The 23,290-nt window shown below is 45.1% G+C and overlaps 1 protein-coding gene across 2 annotated transcripts; it reads right to left on the bottom strand.

Moving 5' to 3' along the window:
• Window positions 1–726: 726 nt before the first annotated feature.
• nr4a3 (nuclear receptor subfamily 4, group A, member 3) lies at window positions 727–21,720 on the bottom strand. Of its 2 annotated transcripts, none has more exons than XM_035912331.2 (8): window positions 19,084–21,720; window positions 18,168–18,338; window positions 13,923–14,758; window positions 9,358–9,487; window positions 8,348–8,511; window positions 8,035–8,234; window positions 4,492–4,670; window positions 727–2,629 (listed from the first exon to the last, which is right to left on the bottom strand). In XM_035912331.2, exons 1-8 carry the CDS (start codon window positions 19,184–19,186, stop codon window positions 2,367–2,369), a joined length of 2,046 nt encoding a protein of 681 aa, XP_035768224.1. In that variant the 5' UTR covers window positions 19,187–21,720; the 3' UTR covers window positions 727–2,366. The 2 variants fall into 2 exon arrangements, with proteins under 2 accessions (XP_035768224.1, XP_006801387.1); XM_006801324.3 differs by having other exon boundaries at window positions 21,329–21,488.
• Between the last annotated feature and the right edge of the window lie 1,570 nt (window positions 21,721–23,290).

Raw genomic sequence — 23,290 nt, 5'->3', positions numbered from 1 at the left:
TCACAAAGGGGAAAGTTTAAACATCATAAAACAGAAGAGGTGGTGGTGCGTGCTCACTCTTTACTTTTTGTGCACTTTCTTCTGCTTCTACCCACTTCTTCTTTTTTCCCCGCACACATGCACAGGTAGAGCTGTTCACAATTGTCTAACAGTTGCTATCAATCACCTGGCTGTTAGAGACAGAGAGTGTGTGTCTGTGTTAGCGGTAACGCTGTTGTGCAGGACGGCAAGTGAGTGATGGCGGTAACAGTATAGACGGCATGTGCTGTGAAATGTCACCTTGCCGATCGATGGTGTTTAACGAGGCTGGAGGCTGATCTGGACCTCATGCTAACATGAAGCTCTTCTCCCCGCCCTCTTCCTCCCCCTCCTCACTTTCCTAATCCCTCTCTACTCTCTGTGAGAGCCCGAGGGTCCCCCAGGAGAGAGACAAGGCCTTTTACCTGTCAAGAGGCTTTTGTGTCTGACAAGTCACACACACACACACACACACACACACACACGCACACACACACACACACACACACTTAAAAAAATGTAAAAATGTGTAAAAATGTGGCTGAAATTTGATGTTTTGTTACCTTATATAGAAAACAATATTTTGTTTGTCCTTTTTCTTTTTTTTGTCAATGAATTGTAAAGAATCAAAACACAAGACACAGCCGGGGTCAGAATAATCAGAACTAGTTTATGATTTCAAAGTGCTGAACAGAAAATCCAGTGAACCAAAGAGAAAGAAAAAACAACAACATATCGAACAGGAAACTCTAACCAAAGAAGGACATTGAAAAAACAGCAACTTTTTTTCTCTTTTTTTGTTTCTCTTCAAAAAACAATGCACAACTCGTACCACAATATTTGAAAAAGCTAAAAACACTTCAAAATATTAGTTTTGTATATATATATATATATATATTTATATATATTTATATCTATAGAATTTGATTTTTTTTTATTTATTTTAAAACCGCCATCATCATGAGGGTGTGAGTGGGTGGTGGAGGCCCTGGGGAGATTCCCATAGAGCTGCAGTCTGAGACACAAACACAGGTCGAGCTGTTTTGACAGGCTATGCCAGCTCTCGACAGCTTATAACACACCATGCATATGATCCTGGCTTGTCTAAGCGCACACACAAAGACGGTAGGCGATCATGTCCTCCACACTCACACAGCCGCCGCGATATATAAAACAATAAAGAAAAAGAGCATGAACGTGGAATGTTTCACCCCTGGACGTACAGCTGTCTGTCGAGCACCCTCCTCTCCCTGTCCCCCAGGCGAGCAGGTAGGGTGTGTGTCTGTGCTTCTAGCCCTTCTCAGGGTGTAAGTGCTTCCAAAGCCAATTTCTGTCCATGTTCATTCCTCCACACTTCTACTCGACCTATGATTTCAAACTGAGTTAATATAACAAACAAACAAAAAAAACCAAAAAAAACCACATAGTAGAGAAAGTTCAAGTCTGGGTGACTCAGTCATCGATCGTTAGTGCACAGTATCTCCTCTGCTGTCTAAAGCAAGATGGGAGACTGTCTTTCTTTTTAGCTACTGACAGTACAGGACAAGTTTTTGTATTAAAATAATTTAGAGTTTGAAATTAGATTTCCCCTCCTCCTCCATCCCTTCCTCTTGTGGCGCAATAGCACTTAAGGAATTGCACTTGTAATTAAGAGCCCGCCTCAACAGCCACTTCCATGTGTTTATGAAACACCTGCGTCCTGCGTCGTAACATCTCGGCCCACCTACGCCTACGCCGCTCCACCTCTGACATGTCGGCACATTTCGGAACGATCACCTCCCCCTCCCCACACTCTCTCTTTTACACCGCCACCTCTCCCAGCCCTCCTTTCTAAATGGAAGTCCTCAGACAGAACGAGCCAGGCCGAAACACAGATAAACAGTACTCATAAACGTCGGTTCTTTCATTGTTTTTTTTTTGTTTTTTGTCTTTTTTTTTGCTGAATAAGCTGCAACCCAGATGGAGCGAGGACAGTCAAAAAAAAAAAGAGAAAAAAAAAGTCACTTTTCTCCTGTCCATCTCAGCCTCATCATCCTCCCCCCTCCTCCCAGCGTGGGGCGAAACAGGAGGACCAAATAAAAAGTGGTAAAGCGTTTGAGTAATTGTCTTTTATACAGGTGAAAAGCATTTAGCTGGTAGTCCGTTTGAGTGAAAGGCGCTCTCGTTTGGTTGTCCCCGTCGAGTCAAAAATATTTGATTGGCTCTCCGTGCGCTGCATCAGTCTCGAGAGAGAGAGAGAGAGAGAGTGCGTCTTCTCTCTCTTCTGGGTGTGTTTGCATGCTCCTTTGGGGAAAGGCCTTGACAGGACGTGACATGGGTTCATTTTGCTGCGTGGTTAGCCCGAGTCGTCAGTAGGGCAGAGTGTCCAGGAACCTGTCAATCAGTGGCGGAGGCGCTACCAGATCCTCCAGCTTCAGGTAGAAGATTCGCTGAAGGCCTTGGGTCCTCTGGGAACGAAGCTCTTCCCTTATACCCAAAATACGACTCAGAGAAGGCGCGGCTTTGGACGAGGAGGATGAAGGGCTGCAGCCCAGGTGGTCTCTGAGACAGCAGATCACTTTATTCTGCAACTCCTCAACCCGCTTTGAGTCCTTCAGACCGGGGACTTGCTCTGTAGATTCACAAGAAAGAAAGATGGAGAAAGAGATGTTAGGAGAATAATCATTAAATGGCCAAAATAAAGTCAGTGGGGAAAAAAAAATACACACACATATACATACATCAGAGCTCATTCAGCTGAAAGAGCATTAGCTACATCTTCTTTTATATTGAATTCCACCTCATTAGCCTGTATGGCTCATGTTCTTAACAGGCCTTAACCTGGCTCATTCACTACAGATCAATACTCAGTCTAATCTAATAAGCCCCCTTCTCACTGGTGTACGTCCACATGCACGGCTATATGAGCACATTTTTTATTTTCTTTTTTTAAACATTTGCACAGAAAAAAAAGTCAGTGCAATTTCAGAAATTAAGACAAAGAGCAGAACAGAAGTGCTCAACAGTTAGCTGATTATGTGGCCCTGTGAGCAGCAAAATGAAATTAGAAATGCACACACTGCTGCCCATAGCAACTCCAGTGGCACTCGTACAAGGCTTAATGTGACACTAACTCATTCTGCAGAGAACAGGGTGTCCAGCCCCCCAAACACAAACACACACATACAGGCACACTACGAGCTGTGCTGCAGGGGAGGCTCCCACTAAGACCTGTCTCACTTTGAGGTATCCATTATCCGAAGCTTATTTACTGTTTGTTTATGTGACTCTTTTGTTTGTTGTGTTTGCCGCTGCAGAGTCACTCCAGCCCTCCTTTCAGCGCGGCTTTCAGACCTCTCGCCACACAATTCCGCTTCCCTGTCTTTCTTCCCGCTCTCCCTACCCCTTCTTTCTCTATGAGCGTGAGCTCCCGGGGAGAGATCGATGACTGCCTTTCTGCACAGGCCACTCTGAAGCGGTCGATCGCCTGGTGGCTCTGGTGGCTCTGTCGTGGCTTTGCGCTGTGTGCTTTGCCGAGGTGGCAGAGCGCCACTGAGAACACCGCAGACGCCATTCCAGAGCCGCGCTCCACGGTGGGCTGGTCGATCAGGAACAGAGTTAAGTGCTCCCCCAGAGGGTGAGAATGGGGTTGGAGGGCTCAGACAGAAAGAGGTTGAGGAAGAGGAGGCGGCGGGGGCAGGGTGAAATAAGGAAGCTAAGAGCAGGGGGAGGGGGATTTTTTTATTTCATTTAATTCTTCTTTTTTTTTTAGCTACTGCACATTACTTTACAGCATCCAACACCCTAAAACTGTTTTAAAAAGATGAATATAAACACTTAACTGCAGACTAGTCTCTGTCGCCTGATGCATTTTACTTAAAAAACTAAATCTGCCTCGCCTGCAGCGTGTGTGCTCTTAGAGCAGGCTGCGATTCTCCTTTCATTTTTCACACATGAACACTGATTAGAGGGCCAGGTGTGTGGCAGGTGCAGCAGGTGCTTCTGGGTATCAGGTTCTTGTTTCGGGGCAGAGATGTGTGGGAACACGCATGCACATGTGTGTCTTTAAGCGTGTGTCTGACGTTAGAGGATGTGTCCACCTGATCACTGTCACACTGAATCACCAGGAGGCAAAGCTCCGGACAACAGGAAGATGCTGTGTGTGTGTGTGTGTGTGTGTGTGTGTGTGTGTGTGTGTGTGTGTGTGTGTGTGTGTGTGTGTGTGTGTGTGTGTGTGTGTGTGTGTGTGTGAGAGCGAGCGAGCAAGCAAGCAAGCAAGCAAGCAAGCAAGCGAGCGAGCGAGCGAGCGAGCGAGCGAGCGTGCGTTTTATCTGTATATTCATGTTCAGCTTAAATGATTCGCAGTGTTTATGAGGAGTGGAGAGGCGATGTTAATAACTTTGAGCACAGGTGACTATATGCAACCACAGAATTAGGACCCCTTGATTCTTGTTCCTCCCGCTAGTAAGCTCGTGATTGAAAATCTGTGGTTACCTGTGAGCAGCACAAGGGCGGCCAGGCAGGCGAAGGCAGAGGTATCCAGATTTAGGTTCTGGAGGTGAGCGGAGAATTCCTGGATGGAGTCCAGCCACTCTCCGAACCCACGAAGGCACTGGAACCTGTGCAGCACCAAGCCGTTACAGAACACTAGTTTATCCTCCGACAGCATCGACCTGAGGAACCGAGAGAAAGAGGAAGGGGGAAAAAAAGAAGGAGATGGTGGACTGATTAGATCGCCGTTTTCCAGAGAAAACTCTGTATTTTCCCTCATGTATTGTAAATATAGCTTGAGATGCTGGGGCAAGGAAACAATTACAATAAAAAACAATGAGAAACCTGGCAGTGTGCGCACTCACGCAGAAACGGGACACACATCAAACACAAGCATGCAGCTGATTAAGGTTGTGTTTCCAAATTACAGCATTTTAAAACATTCCTGCGTTTCCTTGTGGCAGGGTGGGGTGAAGGGTTAGGGCAGAGGGTTGCTCTGTGTGTGCGTGTATATTTGCAGATAGATAAACTGTTATGGCTTTAATGTGCCCAGGCTGTGGTGTGCAGTGGAAACACAAGGTTTTAATAAGGAAATGAAAAGTCTTCTCAGATGTATTTAACCATCACTTACTCACGACACACAACATCCCACTTCTTTGACATCAAGCAGAGAAGGAGGGAGAGAGAGAGTGGAAGCAGAGGATGATGGAGAGCTATGACTGGTCTCTATTAGTCTCTAAAATAGGAGCCCGCTCTTCTTTGGAGAGCTGCAACTGTGTTTAGTTGAAGAAGGGTAAACTATGAGAGATGGAAGATCTAGGAGAGAAAGTGTGTACTTGGAAACCAGACGATATTAAAGAGAGAGAGAGCAAAGAGGGGAATTAGTGTGGAAAGGGAGGAAAGCCTCAAATTGCACCCTGCACAAACTTTGGTTTGGCAGTTATGAGGATAAACTGCAACGCTATTTGTGTCTAATTAGACTCAGTTCAAAAGAAACACACCGTTAGGCCAGACACATGCACATACATGAGAAAGCATTAACAACTAACATCAAAAACAATTAGCACCAGCGATCGGGACCAAAATATTCTTTGTACTTCCAGGAAATCACAAGAAGAGAGCACAGAGAAGAAAGTGAATAACAGGAAGAGGTTGAGAAACGATGCCCCTCACCTATTCTCACCTATTGCTGGGGAAGAACAGCAAATTTGTTTTTGATTTCGATCCCTCGTATCATCTCCTCTAGGCTGAGGTTGAAGTCCTGACTTCTTGTCAAACATCTCTCACAGAACAGATTCACCTAATTTTTCATTGCTGCACGAGGTGCGACCTTAACGTTCCGCATGTGAAACTCAAAACTTGTACTTGGCTGATCAAAGTTATACCATTGAGCACCCTTGAAACCAGCAAAATTCATATTTTTAGATCACTCCCTGGAAGTTCTGCTCTGAACTCCTGCACTCGTGCGCCTGCGATTACACCCGGGGCCTCAGACTTGCACACAGACCACTTAACTTCTGTGTCAAACTGGCCTCACGGTCATGTTGGGGCTCATCGCTGGTGATGAAAGCTGGATCTTCTCTTATAAACAAAAAAGCAGTTTTTTGTGGAAAGGTCTGCAGCATTCAAGACCAAAGGTACCGCAGTAGACGACTGGAGGGACGATCGTCATTTACGTTCCACATTCCCCATGTTGTGCCTCGTGAATTTGCAGGATTTGACTGTAATGCCCTGAAGGCATCTGAGGGAGGAATACTCAACACAGACAACCTGACCAGCACAGTCATTGCTCACTTTTCCCCGAAATAAAATTCAAGCTGTTGTTGATTTGATCGAGCGTGTATCACAGGGGCACAGGAGCACAATGTGATTTGAGGGACTAAAATCAACAGCATTGCTCCAGAACACCTCTTGAAGGGTCAAAATTCAAAACTTTATTAAAAGTTTAGCGTCAGCAGGGTCATTTTTGGAGAATTTCGCAAACATGAGCGTGAACAGTCCTTGTCGATGCACGTTTGGTGATATATATTAGTACCTGTTATTTCCACAACATACCGGCTGTATTTCTGTGATTAAGTAAACACAGAGCTGACCAAATAATATCTCACAGGACCATTTCACCCGTGTGAGATAGTGCCGCTGGAGCAAAAATACACAGACAGGCTGGTAGATGCGTATCTAGGCAGATGCACGCACGCACACAAGCACAGGTGGATGTCTGCCACACATTCCACTCACCCCTGACTACGCTGTCACCACGGTAATCGACCAATAACCACAGAAACTGTTAGGTAACGGGGTGCTTACAGCAATGCCGGCCCAGAAGAACGAAGCAAATTTACTCTATGCACTCTGAGCACACACTCACAAGCACACAGACGCACGCTTGAGTGAGGGTCTGCGGGGCATCTAGGTTCAGCACGGGGTCAGCGAGGAGATGCGTGGACCGCTGCATCCATCGCTCCCACGGAAGACGGAGAAAATAAGACAGCGCTGTGTTTGTGTGCATTTTCCTCTCTGCCGTGGGAGTTTGGCCGATTAGAAGATGAGCAGTGTGTGTCTGTGTGTGTACGTGTGTTTGAAAGAGGCCCCTATGAGTCCACCCTTTAGAGTGAGTCAGAGTCCCAGCCTGATCACCCCTCCTGCTGGGACTGTGATGGCACCGCCCATCCTCTACCCACCCTGCACCTGGACCTACACTGGGAGGAGGACAAAAAGTTGGGATTCTACATCATCAGCGAGTGTGAGTAAGTGTGCGTGTCTCACTGTGTTGGTCTTCTGCCCTAGACGACAGCGCAGACAAAGAGATGAGCTTGTAGCCCCCCACCACCGCCACCATCTTCTACCCATAAATTTAACCAGCCGCATGCCTTGCAAGAGCAAACTGGTAACCCAGGGTAATTCTGAGGCAAAGATGGGCCGGGGCAGTCACAATGGCACCACAGGTATCCATCAGTGAGACACACACGTGCTCTCTCGCTCAAACACACACACACATACATACATCAGGGGGCGCATGAGGTAAATGAAGCCCATTGTGTTTTTATGTCGGTCAGCTGAACTGAATATGTATTTCCTTCCATAACAGCGGCTCTTTTCAGTTACTCAGCTGACTAACTTTGAGATGGAAATTGATCTTGTCAATTCACAGTTCACAATGTTAGCACAGTTTTAGCCCGCAGAACACACACACAGATCTCTCTGTGCGTCAGATATCAGACGAGCAGAGCGGAACTCTGTGGGTGTAGCTGCTGTCATAGCTACAGACTCCATTCATAATTTGGTTCATATGGCGATTACTCAGCTCCACTCCTCCCACTCTGGAGATACACCAACACAGCAGCACACAGCTTTGCCAGCACAGTTATGCACTGTACTTTAATCGGAAAGGGTTTAAGTGCCTCTTGTTTCTGACACGCTAAGCAAAACAAAGTTGCCCGTACAAGTGTAAGTCCGTGTGGTTCAAAAGCTTGAGAAGGGGTGCATAGGAGTGGAGATCCAAGTTTAAAACAGGTGTTAAAAGAGGCTCCATTTCTGCCTCCTTACCTGTGAGCCAATCGCAGCACAAACAGCTCCAGGAAGGCGGAGTCTATGAGCAGGTTCTGATCATCACGCTGAAGCTCGGAGAAGCCGGGCAGCCTCTCCGCCCAGCACCTTGTGGTCTCCATCGAGATGGTGAGTAGCCTGTAGAAGAGGTGGATGTGTTCTACGTCCGAGGAGGAGGATGGCGGGTCGGCAGCGCTGAACTGCAGATCAAGAAAAGAAGAGAAATTACTGAAAGAACTTGTAAACTATCTGTATTCGAAAATAAACTAATGGATTTCTCCAGTTGAAATGAATTGTTAAGGGCATGGGTTACCTGGCTGTAGTCAAGGTCACGAGGTGTGCAGTGAGAATAAGCCCTGAGCAGAGCAGAGAGGAGGCTGAGGGGTGGAGAAGGAGGAGATGCCTCCGTCTGCAGGGGGCTCTTTGGTTTGGAAGGCAGACGACCTCTGCGCCCCTTCAAACTGTCAGTACGCACCACTGAAACAGAGAAACACAGAAGGCAAGAGGTTTTTGAGTTGGACGTGGAAATATTAATTCTGCATGCACAGTCAAGTTCTACCCTCCAGCTGACCGGCTTGATATCAGCTTTTCGTCACAGCAAAATAACACCTAAAAGGTTGGGAGAGCTCTCTGCAGGAGTGCTCCCAACATTGCCACGATCTCCACACACAGGAGGCCACGAGCCAGCAGATGGCAGTGGAGCTGTTCTGCAGGCTGCAGACGGATGTGTGTTAATGCAACACAGAGACATCCAGTATGCATTTTGTGTGGGTTTGTTTGCGTTTATGCATGTGGATATGTGGGTGGGGGTATTACAGGGTGTGAGACAGGTGACAAACCTCATGGGAATGGGGGCAGTTTGAGTGTCACGCTGATTCTACACATCATCGAAACGCGTCTGTCTGTGTGTGTGCACTATGCAGCAACAGTCAACTCATCAGATGTGGTGAACACAATGACATAATGGGAGAATCTTTGAGTAAGATGGTCAGCTTTGAGGCTCTGCTAAACAACACTGAACTCAGGGGCTTTAAAGGTGGCCGGGACTAATTGGTATGATGTGTATCATACTTTCTTCCAAACACAGACAGGCGTTTCTGCATAGACAGCTGTGTGATGCTACCACAGGCTGGGCCATTACCAGCCTATTAACCACTGACTGCAGAGACGGGGGGCTATGATCACTGACTGCAGGTCTGATTAGTGTTGCATTATTAGGATTAACTCTCAAGAGTCCAATACCACCATCGGGTGGCCTTTATGACAGCAGTTGTGTGCATATGTGCTTGTTTGTGTGTGTGTTGTGTGTGTGTGATCTCCTACCTTCCTTCACCATCCCCACGCTCAGACACTTCTGAAAGCGGCAGTACTGGCAGCGGTTGCGTCTCCTCTTGTCCACAGGACAGTTCTTACTGGCCAGACAGACATACTTGGCGTTTTTCTGCACAGTGCGCTGGAGAAAGAAGAAACAGGCATGCCGATAATCAGCCTCCAAACACAATCAACACCTAATATTTGATTTGTTTAATTCAATTTCTCTCTCTCCCTCTCTCTTTTTCCTTGCCCGTCAAAGAATGAAAGCGAAGCTCGCAGGTCAGATTTTAATTACGCGCTGAAAGGCGGCGGTGACATCAGTATAATTAGATAAAATTAATTTCCCAACAAGCCTCGCCTGCAGGAGGGACAATTTTATTAGCGCCGCAGCTGACAATAGAGATCCAGCGCGTGGCGTGCGGAGGCGGGTCCCGTGAGACGGGGTAGGGTTGGGTGGGTGAGGTGGAGAGGGGTGGGGGACGAGCGGCCGCGAAAGCTGCCTGATCAGATTGTTTGTGAAGCTCGCGGGTCAGCTCGTGGCACCTTCGGGGCCTCGCGCATCGCGCCTCTCTCAATGGGCCCCGCGGGAGCTGTTTTCTCCTCCGCTGGCTCGCGCGATTATTACTGACCTTATTAAAATGAAATCAGAAACGGGCCACGTGGGAGGGAGTGGAGAGGGGGGGGGGGGGGGGGGGGCTCAGCGAATACAGAGAGGACAATAAGTGAGATTGTAGTGCGCGCGCATCTATGGGGCCAATCCTGCGCGCTCGTGACCGCGTGAAGTCGTGTTTGAAGGCAATACTTTGAACGGACCGTCCCAGTAAAAGCACGAAGTTCTTCACTCGCAGCACGAACAGACCGCAGACCGACATTATCAGTTCCAATGAGGCCTGCAGGGGCCACGCTGCCCGTGTCTGACAGGAGATTAAACTCTGGGGTGAACCTGTGATGACAACACCGTAAAACCCTCACAAATACTCACTTTACCACCGCGTTTACCCGCTGTGACTCCAGCACTCCACTCAGGCAGCGCCTATAACTGAACTGTAATTTACACATAACGGAAGTGCCACGGCTTCTTAAACGCTTCTAAAACACATAAAAACAAATAAATCCAATTAGGAACCCCTCGCGCCGCACATGCCCGTCCCCCCCAGGAGACCAATAATACACCAATTATTCCATATGCTTCGGCGCGAGTGCGGAACCGACGCGTAATGGGCGCCAGTGCCGGATGAGAGTCGTTGCCATGGCACCGCAGATCGCTGTGAATGTCTCCTTTCATCCCTTCAATGGTCGGCGACCCGTGCGCGCGAGGATAAGTAAGTTATGGTCATTAATGTGGTTGAGAAAGGGGGGGTGGGGGGATGCATCCAGTTAGATGGTGTCCGGACTAAACATGAGGAAGGCTGAATGACGCACAAGGCTTCCGTGCGCAAACTTTTATTTACACTTTTAAAGAGGTTCGGAGTCATTTACGCGATTTTTCCCAATACTGACCAACAGTAAAGCCCACGCGAACACGCCCGGAGCGTGTTCTAAAGATAACTGTGACTCTTTTTTTGTGTTTTCCTCTCTGAAACTTTAAAATCTCCGGTTTCCCTGGCGGTGTGCTGGGCGGTGCGCATAAAGGTGAAAGTGGAGTAGTCTATAAGCTAAGTTAACCCTGTTGTTTGTTCAAGGAGGAAATTCTTCAGTGACCTCAGGCTTAATTTAGATGTCTATTTCCAAGAAAAGCCTGAGTTTGCAATCATCAATTAAGGGCTCGATAAATTAAGCTCTCATGAGCGAGCGCTGGCCCTTTCTCTTCTCTGTCTGTCTGTTATCATCTGTGTGTCTGCGTTTGTGTGTGTGTGTTGGCTGGGGCTCTTGTGACTTTGCTTTCTAATAATCAGCAAAAACGATGACTGGAGTCACTATCAAAGCTTCAAAGCTATAACTAGTCTCTGATGTGATGTGTAAATATACATACATATATATATATTTGTGTGTGTGTGTGTGTTTGTGTGTGTGTGTGTGTGTGTGTGTGTGTATGTGTGTGTGTGTAGTACACTTTGTTCTAGTTCAATTAATTTAATCTTCCCTGTCATTTTTCCTCGTGTTTACCCCAAATTTCATTAAAATAACAAATTTAAAATTTACTTTGCACCAGGCCATATTGTTTCTGTGGGCAGGAACTTGATTAAAGTGAAAAAGTTTCAGTTAGATGTTGAGTCAGAATTGAGGAATGAGTGGTGTGCACTGAAAGCACATTCACAATTGAAAGTATTCTGACAGGAGTGCAGATACTGTGGCTGTTGTAGAGGCCGGACGGAGGCGTGCAGAGACAGATTCTTGACATGTAACATGTACTAATAGCCTCGGCTTAAATTAAAAGCCTTGAGGGACTTTGCCCTCTCCACCCCATCTTAAATCCCAACCCCCCCTCTGGTTGCTTCCGACCACTGATTCTCAGTTTCTGCCGTCAAAAAAGTGCAAAAACACATGTAGACATCTGTATCCGTGAGCTGACTTTACTGTTTTTATAACTCTAAAATCCTACACACTGGGTTTATATGATCAGCTTACACGTTTCCGAGCTTGTTTTTCCAATTATCTTCACCAGCACACGGATGCTTACCATAATTTCTATTACTAACATACCAAGCAAGCCCTGGAAAACTAAAACAGTGTGTAGCAGGTCTAAAACAGCTCACCGGTTGGTTAGAACAGTGGGTGCATGGAAACAGGGGACTTTAATGTTCTTTTTTTTTGATAACATAATGTATTATACTAACAGTTGGAATAGTTTTTTATTTTATTTTAAAAATTGAAATACTGAATAGGTTCACTAAATTAATGGAAACCCGTGAATGGAACACATTATTCAAAATAATAAACATAACACAAAAAAACCCAAAAAAAACCTGACTTGTTTAAGAGCTAAAAATTAATTCACGGGGAAAATGTGCTTCAAATTGCACTAATGAAATAACAATAATTTACAGCAAGCCTCTACAATGGTTTAATGCGTAATAACTATTCATGGATAATTAAATATAAAAAATATTTTTCGGGCACAATAAAACCATCAGGATAATGGAGGTGATGTGCCTGAGAATATGTGAACAAGGAGCAGGTGTGTGTGAGAGACATGATTTAGTTTCTGCTGCTGCCGCTGCATCCTGGATTCACGGGGTAACAGTGTGAAAAAAACACATGTTACAGTATGTTTTTCTATATGTGTGGTTGCCTGCATATGTTGCGTGAGGCGGGGATGGCTCGCTGCATCTGCATATGTGTGTGTATGTGTGTGTGTGAGAGAAGGAGTGTAAAGGAAACATAGCGAGGTTTGACAGGCTTTGTGGCTGCGGAGGGAACACTGCAGCGAGCAGACAGCCCGCAGCCTGCTGCCACCAGGCGCTGCTTTCATTAATTACTAAATAAAAACAAATTGTGAAACTAATTGAAAGGAAGGATAATTCATTTCCACCTACCAGAGGCATTATTCAATTACCTCGGTGTGTGCACCCTCCTTCTTGCTGTCTCTTAATTTTAACTCTCGTCTCGTGCAGCCAATAGAATGCTTAACAAGTGTGCCGGAAAATGTTTTAATTCAAAAACTGTGCAAATGAATTACTCCACTGTCACCGAGTGCGAGTTCACTGTAATTCCAAGTGATGTGCCACTAAGCCTCAAATATATATGTATACACGCACATGCACAGCAATATAATATCTCGCTTGTCATGTCTGTTGTATTTTATGACTTGCAGCATGAGGAAAATGGAAAATGAATCTGACTAAAAACTGGCTCTTGGATTGTGTTAAACTGTGTTGTCAGCGCGTTAGCACGTGCGGCAACATGGGATGTGAGACAGCAGGTTCAGAAGTGTTAGGTTGAATCACTTGAGGGACCAAATTTCAAACAGATTCATATCGGGTTGAGCATTATGCAAGAGAATTGTGGTCAAATTCGTGGCCGCCAATTGACTAAAAACACGCCGTCAGAAAACTGATTTCAAGAAGGATTCCTTCACCATTACGTGCTCGCACACCGCGTTATTTCTGAGTATCTGAGCTCCTAGACACGGCTGTTATTTTGGAGAGAATATATGTTTTTATCATCCTGTGTTCTCATGCAAGCAATCACACACACGCACACATATACACAGAGCCAGTGCTTATGCACACTTTGCCCACTTGGTTGCTGGGAGAAACGACCCCTGTGGGTGTGTTGTGCTTTCGCAATGACTCTAAAGACGATTTAGAGAGTACAGAGAAGGGTGTAGAGTGGGAGCAAGGCAAATGCTAGCAAACTGCTCCGACTTAAATACGTCAGTCAGCTTGCAGCCAGTTCACAGATTCTGGCTGAGATTTTAAAGATGGAAAGTCTGTTATGAATGTGAGAGGTTAGAAACAAGAGGGAATACTTCAAAAGATGCAGAGGGGTATAAATGAGGGACAGGTGTGTGATGTCTTATTAGAAACCACGAGACCCAGAAGTACAAGAAAACAAAAGAAAACCAAAGACCAGAAAGGTTGAAACTAGAGGAAGACTTTAATAATAGCTGTGGGTTGTTGTTGTTTTTTTACCTTGAAGAAGCCTTTGCAGCCCTCACATGTGCGTACGCCGTAGTGCTGGCAAGCCGCGTTGTCTCCACACACCGCACAGGTTCCCTCTCCCTGTGGGCCACGCGGGGGTGGAGAGGGCAAGCTGTCTGATAGTAGAGGGCCACAAGGTCCAAGTGCCAGGGAGCGAAAGGCGAGGCTGCTGCTCCCTGCTCCGCGGTGCAGCTGGTACAGGGGTTGCTCCAGGGGTGGGACGTGAGGATGGGAAACTGATGATGAGGAGGAAGAGGAGGAAGAAGAGGTGCGAACCAGCCCTCCTCCCAGGCTGTCATAACCGCCAACGCTGCCTCCACTGTGGGGCGGCGAATGCTGGTAGAAGTGCGGAAAACGGGGGGACTTGAGGGGGCCGGTCTCCAGGCTGGAAGGTAGAGAGTGAGGGTGAGAAGGAGCCAGGGGGTGCTCCTCCCCCCATAGGAAGGAGGTTCCCGGCTGGGGTGGCAGAGACGGGGTGGTCGGAGTGGAAGGGGGAGACTGTTTAAAGTACATGGTGGAGGAGGACATGGCCTCCAGGGGTGGGGCAGTTGGGTAGCTCTCCTCCTCCTTTTTGATGGTGGGCCTGTGCGTGGGCATCTGGTAGAGGCACGAGGACTTAGGCTCGTAGCTCCCGTCCACAAAGACATTGAAGCTTGGGAGAGAGGTGGTGGCAGCTGCAGAGATCTCACCCCCACCCAGGTCCAGCTTGGTGTAGTCGGGGGTCATGAGGTCAGAGCTGTAGCTTTCACTCTGGTAGCTGAAGGACTGGCCAGAGTAGGCTGAGCCTGGAGGGGCCGGCCCGTACTGAGCCTGCACACAGGGCATATCTGTCGGAGGAAACAGAGCACACTCGCAGGTTAGAGCTGCGTGGCACATCAGACCACATGTATCCCAAAAGCTTCACATTCCCATGTTAGTAGGGTACAGCTATATAGCAACAATCACTGGGCAGAAAAGAAGAATTTATGACATTTTACAAAGTGATTTAATCAGAGAAGCAGGGCTTCATGTTCAGTAAATCTGCAGGATACAGGCAGACTCTATTGGATGCACATGCACACAGTGGTAACACTAAACAGGGTCAACCATTAAAAAATTAAAAAAAGAAACAAAAACAATCTGCACAGCTCTATTGGAACAGACAGTTTGCAGAGAGTTATAAAAGTTTTTCTTTCAATGAAGAGGCTGTGAAAAGCTTTAACCAAATCTTTCCATTTGATGCAATTTACACCCATTTCTGCTGTTAACACTTCTTGCACTTGCACTGAGTAAGTACAGCAAAAAAAGGGGGGAAAAAAACCCTGAATACTGACACACATACACACACACACACACACACACACACACACACACCCAAAACTTCAAACATTGCTGATTATCCTAGTTAGTCAAGTTAGAGAAGCTGCAGTTGATGATTCTGAAGCTCAAATACAAGAATCTGTGTGTGTGTGTGTATTCTGGTTAGTCAGATGGAAAAGCAGATGAGATAACATTAAATAATAATGGAACCCCATGGTGGTGCTGGATGCTTGCTGCACAGACCCTTCACACACACCCGTGCACGCACACCCTCTCATGCACACACACTGAGATAAAGACAGACACGCAGACACAGATATTTCCTCTAACTGCTGCAGACGCCAGTCGGCATGTCTTCACTTTTCCCCCTTGATTTAATTCTGCTACAGCAACAGGCCACCAGCTCATCGTTTCTCTCTCTCTCTCTGTGTGTGTGTGTGTTTGTTTGTGTGTGGACTATATGGTCTTATCAAAACTCTTACGTAATATACAACACCTGCGTTTGCGTGCGTCTGCACGTGTGTGTGTGTGTGTGTGTGCATAATAATAATCAGTCATGAGTGTCAGCGCAGGCAGGGTTTTGTGGTGTTTGCTCGTCTCTCCCGAGCAGGGAACTGTCAACACTGCGCTGCTCCCATTGACGCCCAGCATGCGCGCGCTCTGCCGTAATCGCCCCCTTTCCCTGTACGTCATGTTTGTCTAGTCAAATACGGGATATATCGGTCCTGCAGTTGTTAAAGCATTCACAAATACCTCCGCCCAAGCGGTCTCACCTGAACTTTTATCTATTTATAAAGCAAGAAAAAAAGGAAAATAGTCCTGATTAAAAAAAAAAAAAAAAAAAAAAATATATATATATATATATATATATATATATATATATATATATATATATATATATATTGAGATAAATATATTTTTAAAAAAGATTCTTTGCTATAAATATTTTTTTAAATAATTCTTGTTAATTTTTATATTAACCATTAAACATACAAGCATAGTGTATCAGCAGACTCATTAAGCCGCTACATTTCTTTCTTTCTTTTTATTTTAATTGAGGATATGAGTCAAGCTGTAGGCATACGTGTGCTTGACGTCATCAAGATTTTTTTCTTCTTCTGCGAGTGACCAGCTCTTCAACCCACGTGGAAAAACACACATGCAGCATTAAGGGCGTCACGGGGCCTTTCTGGGCTATACCTAAAGACCTTTTTTAAAACTGATTAAGCATCAGAGGAGGAAGAGAACCAGAGAAAGAAAAAACAAACTGAAAAAAGGAGAGTACAGTGGTAAAGGTTGCGGCTCTCTGTGTTGTGTCAGTAGGTCAAGCCTCAGATTAGGGGCCATTAGTGTAGAAATGTGTGCAAGACTTACTGCATGTGGCACACGCACATGTTTATATTTAAATATGGTAAATTTCTGGTTTTTCTGTGAAGAGATGAAAGATTGAGAGAGAAAAGGGTAGAAAGGCTACAAAGTAGTGTGATGTTTGTCTGTCGGGTGAGTAAAGAAATTCTTTCTGGTACACACACACACACCACCACCACGTGTGTTCATCTGCTTATAATGTTCAAGATGTCAACATGGACTTGTATATGTTCATTCTACCAAAAGCATACACCCTTATCCTGAAAACCTGTAAAACCACTTGTCTCTGCGAGTGTCTCACCGTCTTCGCTACTTGACTTTTGTTGGCGTGTCTAACCTTCACTCACACACCCATGCTTACAAACTTGCATCCTCTCTTACACACTCACCACAAGTGCAAATAGAGATCCATCACCGGAGCTTCTTAGTTGTTAATGTCACCAAAGCAAGTCAGTGTAGGGGATTCTCAAAAGTCCAATACCACCATCGGGTCGCCTTTATGACACTTGCATTGAAGCAGTTGTGTGCATATGTGTCTGTTTGTGTGTGTGTGTGTGTGTGTGCGTGTGTGTGTGCAAGCAAGAGGACAGACAACCCAAGCAGAGTCAGACACAGGTGGTGCAGCATAGTGAGGCAAAGGGAAACAGTCTCTAACCTCGAGGTGTGCATTTCAACTGGACAAACTGCAGCTGTTCCAATAACTGAGTGCGCTTGTTCATTGTCAGAATGCCATAGATCTAACAAATGAAAACATGAAGGTGCAGAAATAAATTACAAAAACACAGATTTTCTTTATATCAATAAACTATAAAACATTTTCGGGGAGTCAGCGTCCCACAATGCACAGAGTGATTTTTACTTTTTTCCCTTTACACTGTGCACACAAAAATAACAAAAAAACAAAACACAAAGCACAGAGACACACTTACACAACCAGTTACTTCAGGATATACAGTGTAGTTTCTCTATTGAATTATAATGGATAAAATTGTGTGTGTGTGTGTGATTGTATTATATATAAATATATATATGATTCACATTTCGCCTCCAGGTTTTGGATATAGGTGTGCCTGGCCTCAGAATTGTCTTATCTTAATGACTGAAATGTCAGCTCACTTTCCAGACAAAATCAACCCACACACATACACATGGGCTCACGGCTGCAGCACAAACAAAAGATCACCAGAACATTCAGGAAACTTCAACTCATATTTTGACCTTTAACAGGAGTAAAAGAGCATAAATAAACACATAAATAAAACGACTGCCTACCAGCTGATATTCAGATCTATCCCCTGTGTTTTAAACTACTAAATAAAAATGATATATATGTATATATATATTTTTTTTCTTTTTAAATTTTTGGGAATGTTGTTTTTTTCTTTTCCCCCCACAATAAAACAATCACCCGACTCATATCACCAAGCACTCCACAACAGCAACACGAAATGAAAGTGTCAGAGCCGCTGCACTCGTTACAAAAGCATCAGATGAGAAAGAGATTAAAAAAGAAAGAAAGAAAAAAGGGTAAGATGAAAGTGAAGACAGACTGAGCGCTTGTTTCTGTACCTGGTGAAAGAGCCTCGCGCTGAATGGTGCTGGGTGTCCGGGATTTAGGGGTGGCGTGGCTGCGGCCGGGGCAGGGCTCCTGGAGCGGGGAGGGTTCGGCGGGCGTCGCTAAGGAAGTGTCCGACCGCCGGGGCTCCGAGCTCGGCTGGGCGCGCTCTTCCGAACCTGTGCCTGGGTGAGACATGGCTGTGTTAAAGCCAGTGGCAGGCTGAATAATCAGGTAAGTGCCTCAAACGCTCGTAAAGATTAAAAAAAAAAAAAAAAAAAAAGATTACTCAAAGAGAAGCGAAAATTTATTTCTTTTTTTTCTCCCTCAAGAATGGAGACCTTTGTTTAAATTGCTTCCACAAACTTCAGCAAATTCAAATTCGGTGTTCAAAATTTCCTCACACTTTTAGAAAAAAATCGGACAGAGAAACATTTTTGCACAATTTAAAGACAACCAGCAAAGCTTTCGTTTCATCTCAAAAGCAAATCGTTATTGGCAAAAAAAATCTCATCTGAGAGATTCAGTCAGTTTATCGGGTTTAAAAGCAGTGAAGAGATAACAGGAGATGTAAAGCACTGCGCTGAGACGGCGCAAATTCAAATAACTACAAATGCACTCGCTGGAAGGCAAATTAGGGATAAGATTTAGACTTTTACATCCAACACAGGGCAATTCTGACAATAAATATGTCACTGAGTGCATCCTACAAAGAGAACCACAACTGAGGACTTTGGGTTCATTTCAAAACTTTGCCTACGTGGGCGACAGGTTTCATTTTAGCACTAACGTCTTCGCCGTTATTATTATTATAATTACTGCCTAACAGATATTTTGCACCGTACAACAGAAATTCCACCAGTCAACAAACTATGCACGACTTCTGAAACAAAATAATAATAATGAAAAAAAAAAAATCATAATGCAGACCTACAAAAGTGACAACTTTTATAAAAGCAGCTTGCGCCAGTGCCTCCGGGCCATCGCTTTTCTTTCCTCTGATCACCGCCGCATTCGCCTGCTCAGGGTTCATCCAGAGGGGAGAGAGAAATCTAGAAAACTGTGAGTCGGACCTGAAACCAGACCAGCGGGCTCCTGTGCGCCGTGCGCCTCCGACTCCCTCTCACTGCAGCAGGGTGCACCGTGGCCGGAGGATTTCAAGGCCCAGAGCGCCCCCTTTCTGTAACACACTCCTATATACTCTGTCTCTCTCTCACTGTGGCTCTCTCTCCGCCACACACAGACCCCCTCTATGAGACGGTCAAGTTGAGAAGACCACGCAGTCTCCCTGTGTGCATCGCAAAACAGCTTGGCGACAACCCACAACCCTCATACGGATCAAGACTAGGAGCACCTGCAGCTTCATGTCAGTAGCCACTTTTCACCTAACTTTAAACCACTTCTCAAAGGATTTACTGGACACCCACGAACCCCCTGTCGGTGGTTCTTTTGTCGGAATATGGCTTTTATATAGATGTAATCCCTCCCAACAGCCCCCAAATAGGTTGGAATAAACAAAAAAGCACAAACCAGAGTAAACAGACAAGTCAAGCTGTATAACATTTATTTGATTAGGGCTGATTTGGAACAGTTAAGCCATTATTCAATTGTGTATGGAGCCATTTGAGCACTGAGAGAAAAAAAAAAGAGACCTCTTTAGGCCTGAAAAATGATTTTGTTACAGTAACAGTCATCTCATTCTTACATAAAGTTGTGAAGCTAAACCCGTAACTGCGTGAATACGCTATAATCAGAGCCACCGATGGGAGTTAAAGAGATGAAGATGAAGTGTTTTTACTTCAAACAAACTTATTTTTGTACAAAGTGAGACATTCTGCCTTTTTCTAACTTTTTTTTAATGAACCCGCGGTCTCCCCCTACTTTATTCTCAGACCGAGCCGGCCGGTGGGGCTCTGGCCCTGCGCGCACCGGTAACCAAGAGAACGACAAAAGAGCTGTAAAGCACGCGCCCCGGAGCGCCGGTAGCCCCCGGTAGCCCCCTCGCACCAATAACCCCGGACAGCGCGAGGCTTCCAGCAAACAGAAACAGAGAAAAGAAAGGACATAAAGGAGAGAGCAGAGAAATATGCGAGTAGCCTAGCCTACTGTAAATCAGCCCTGAGTGGGAGCCTGTCACTGGAGCTTGCGTGCGCGCGTTCGTGCGTGTATGCGTAAACCTGAGTGTGTGTGAGGGAACTGAGGGGGGAAAAGAAGGTAAAACCAGCAACTTACTTAAGTACCTCAACCCGGTGTTGTCAGCTTATTATTATAAACTACGTGACTGGCCAAGAGGCACGATAGCTGCTGGAGCATGCTTCACGGTGGGCTTCAGAAATGTTGTTGTGGCTTTATGGTTGAGGGTGTTTTTCCTGCGATACATGGCTCATGAAATTCGGAGGCAATTTGAGTACCAGTGTATCTTGGGCCAGTTTTATTATATACGTGTTAATGGTAACTGTACGCTCACTCCATGTTACTGGAGGTTAAATCATAGCGCAGTCCGGCACAGACTATCAGCCGAGCGATATCTAAACTCAAACACACCCACAACTTCACAAACACGCACTTACACACATCTATGTATATAAATACATTTTATAAAAAGACACCACCCCCTCAAAAACTTAAAAATTAAAACAAGAAAAAAAATCCGATAAGACACCCCCCACCACACACACACAAAACAAAAAAACCCCAAACACACCCTGGCTTGAAATCAAAGAGCATTAAGTCTCCTCTCTGAGCTCCTGTCTGAATGTAGGTTACACCGCTCTCCACTCAGACCATTTGTGCGTCCGACTCCACTATTCATTGTGAGAGTGAGAGGCATCTCATTTCCATGACAACCGGAAAGGATACGATACCTTCTCCAGCGCAAATTAAATTCAGAGTTCAGCCTTATTCGCCGTCGGAGACCCCGCACATAGGCACAGGCCAACAAACATGACCGGCAACACGCGTGTGCCGGTGGCTGACGTGAGCAGCAACAGGTTAGGCGCACAAAGTTGGGCAGCATGCGCACGGATGATGTTAGAGTAATAAATCCATCATGGCTTTTGATTTAGGTGGGGAAAAAATTGAATACGTACAGCTGAGGGTTATCTTCTTTCGGCGTGTTTCCGCCAAGATGTGAGGCAGAGCTTTACAGATTCATTCATTCATTCAGTTTACTTACTTGTTTGCTGTAGCGGTTCCGTCTTTACATGTAGTGGGCTAATAACTTCGCGTGAAGTATCCGTTTTCCATCCAGAACAACCGCAAAGAGTTAAAAAATAATGACAGGAAAGAAAAATAATAATAAAAGCACTCTTAGTGATGTCGGAGAGGCGCTGGATTCGTCGGCATTAGAAAAAGAAAAGGGAAAGGAAAAAAAAGTTCCGTTCCTTCCACTTACTTTTTCTAAAGTATAAAAAGTAGAAAATGAAATAAAAAAGAAATCATCAAACTCCCGAGTGGCTCTAAGGAGCGAGTCTGCGTCCGTCCCCGTGCTGCTGAGTGTGTCAGTGCTGATGGGTGCTTTGCAAAGTGTGCTCTTGTAACGCGCGTTTGTTTATGTGCGCTGTCTGAGGGGAGAAAGTCAAATAGTGCATTTATGTGGGCTCTGCCTCCACACAGAGCTCTTGGTATGCGCTACGTCAATGTGACGCCATGGGAGAGGTGACGTCACCCAGTGTAGAGCTCCCTCTCTCTCTCTCTCTCCGTACAGTACAAGACACATAAGCCCCGTGTGCCGTGCCAAGGAAAGAGAGAGCGAGAGGGGTGGAGAGAGAATCTGAGAGAGCCAGAGAGCGAGGCGGTTGGTTTGATGGTTGCAGGAGAGGAAGCCGAGGGGGATCCGGCGGGCGAGCCTGCACCACTAGCAGGAACTGTAAAGAGGCTGTTCTTCTAGATTACTTAATCAATAAAGTATAAAGTAAACACAAAACCTTAAAAAATGCAAACAAATATTAATAAAATAGATTTTAAATTTAGGTTCATCATCAAAATCTCCCATTTCTCTTTCTGCAAACACAGCATATTAATAAAGGTAACAATAATATTAGTCATGAGCATGTTTTCCCATACAGAACACATGCTGGGATGTATCTAAATATTTCCAATCAACTACTTGGTGATACTTGTGCTCCATTACGTTTCAGAAGCATGTACATGTACATGTACATGTAAACCCATTGTACACATTTATCCACAAGTAAACTTTAATCAAACATGTCAAAAGCAGCATTTCTCCGTGCAATGGAGCTCTTTTAAGGTGTGTTTCCAGAAGGGATTGTATGAAGATTATAATATCATTATAAACCACCATAAAAGCACACTTGCATAATTTTTGGTGCCTTTTTAACGTGCTCCGGACAGATTTTTACCTGAAATTGCGGATACATAAGAACCTGTAAATAAAGAGCCTCAGAAAGGTCTTTTTTTATCTTAAGTAAAGTCATTTGTTTATTTATTTGTTGTACAGAGCAGATTTTAAAACAACAGACCAAAACAACAGTTGACCCAAAGTGCTTTACAGGAGTGATCATTTGTAATCCAGGTCTCCAAGAGCCCAATTGCAAACACAACTCACAGAAAAAGACCATAATACTATGTGTGATATGTTTTCTGGTCAGGGCACTGACCATCAAGCATCACCGTTAGTATACATCAGCTTCTCTAAGGTTCATTTCCCAGCATTTGTTTAAGGTAGTGGTTTTCAAACTTTTCCTGGCACATCCCTCAGAAACAGGGAAGGAGGCAACCCACACAATCACACTTTTATGTTTTTTGAATTAACAATTAACACAAAAGGGAGACCCCTTAGCAAAATTGTGTTTATTCCGGCTGCAAATAAAATCATATTATTTTGACTTTGGTTCACTCTGTATTTCTTCAGTGTCTGCATGTCTCACCAGGCTTCATGTCCATAGTCTGAGAACAACTTTCAGGCAAGGCATTAAATGAAAAATCACCACCTAAAGCTCAGACTATAACTGGGTTATTTTTCTATGAGAAATGCAGATAAATATGTTTTAAAAAAGGGTAATATCCCACAAAAAGGTAATATCCCACAGCCTTATTTTGGTAAAAGATAACAACATCAAGAAAAGCCCTGATACATGGATATTTTAAGTGGGTTGAGCTGGATGATCTAAGG

The sequence above is a fragment of the Neolamprologus brichardi genome, chromosome 11 (genome assembly GCF_056152115.1).
Source record: "Neolamprologus brichardi isolate AB-2024 chromosome 11, ASM5615211v1, whole genome shotgun sequence".
Lineage (NCBI taxonomy): Eukaryota > Metazoa > Chordata > Actinopteri > Cichliformes > Cichlidae > Neolamprologus > Neolamprologus brichardi.
This window is presented reverse-complemented; position numbering and strand designations above follow the sequence as displayed.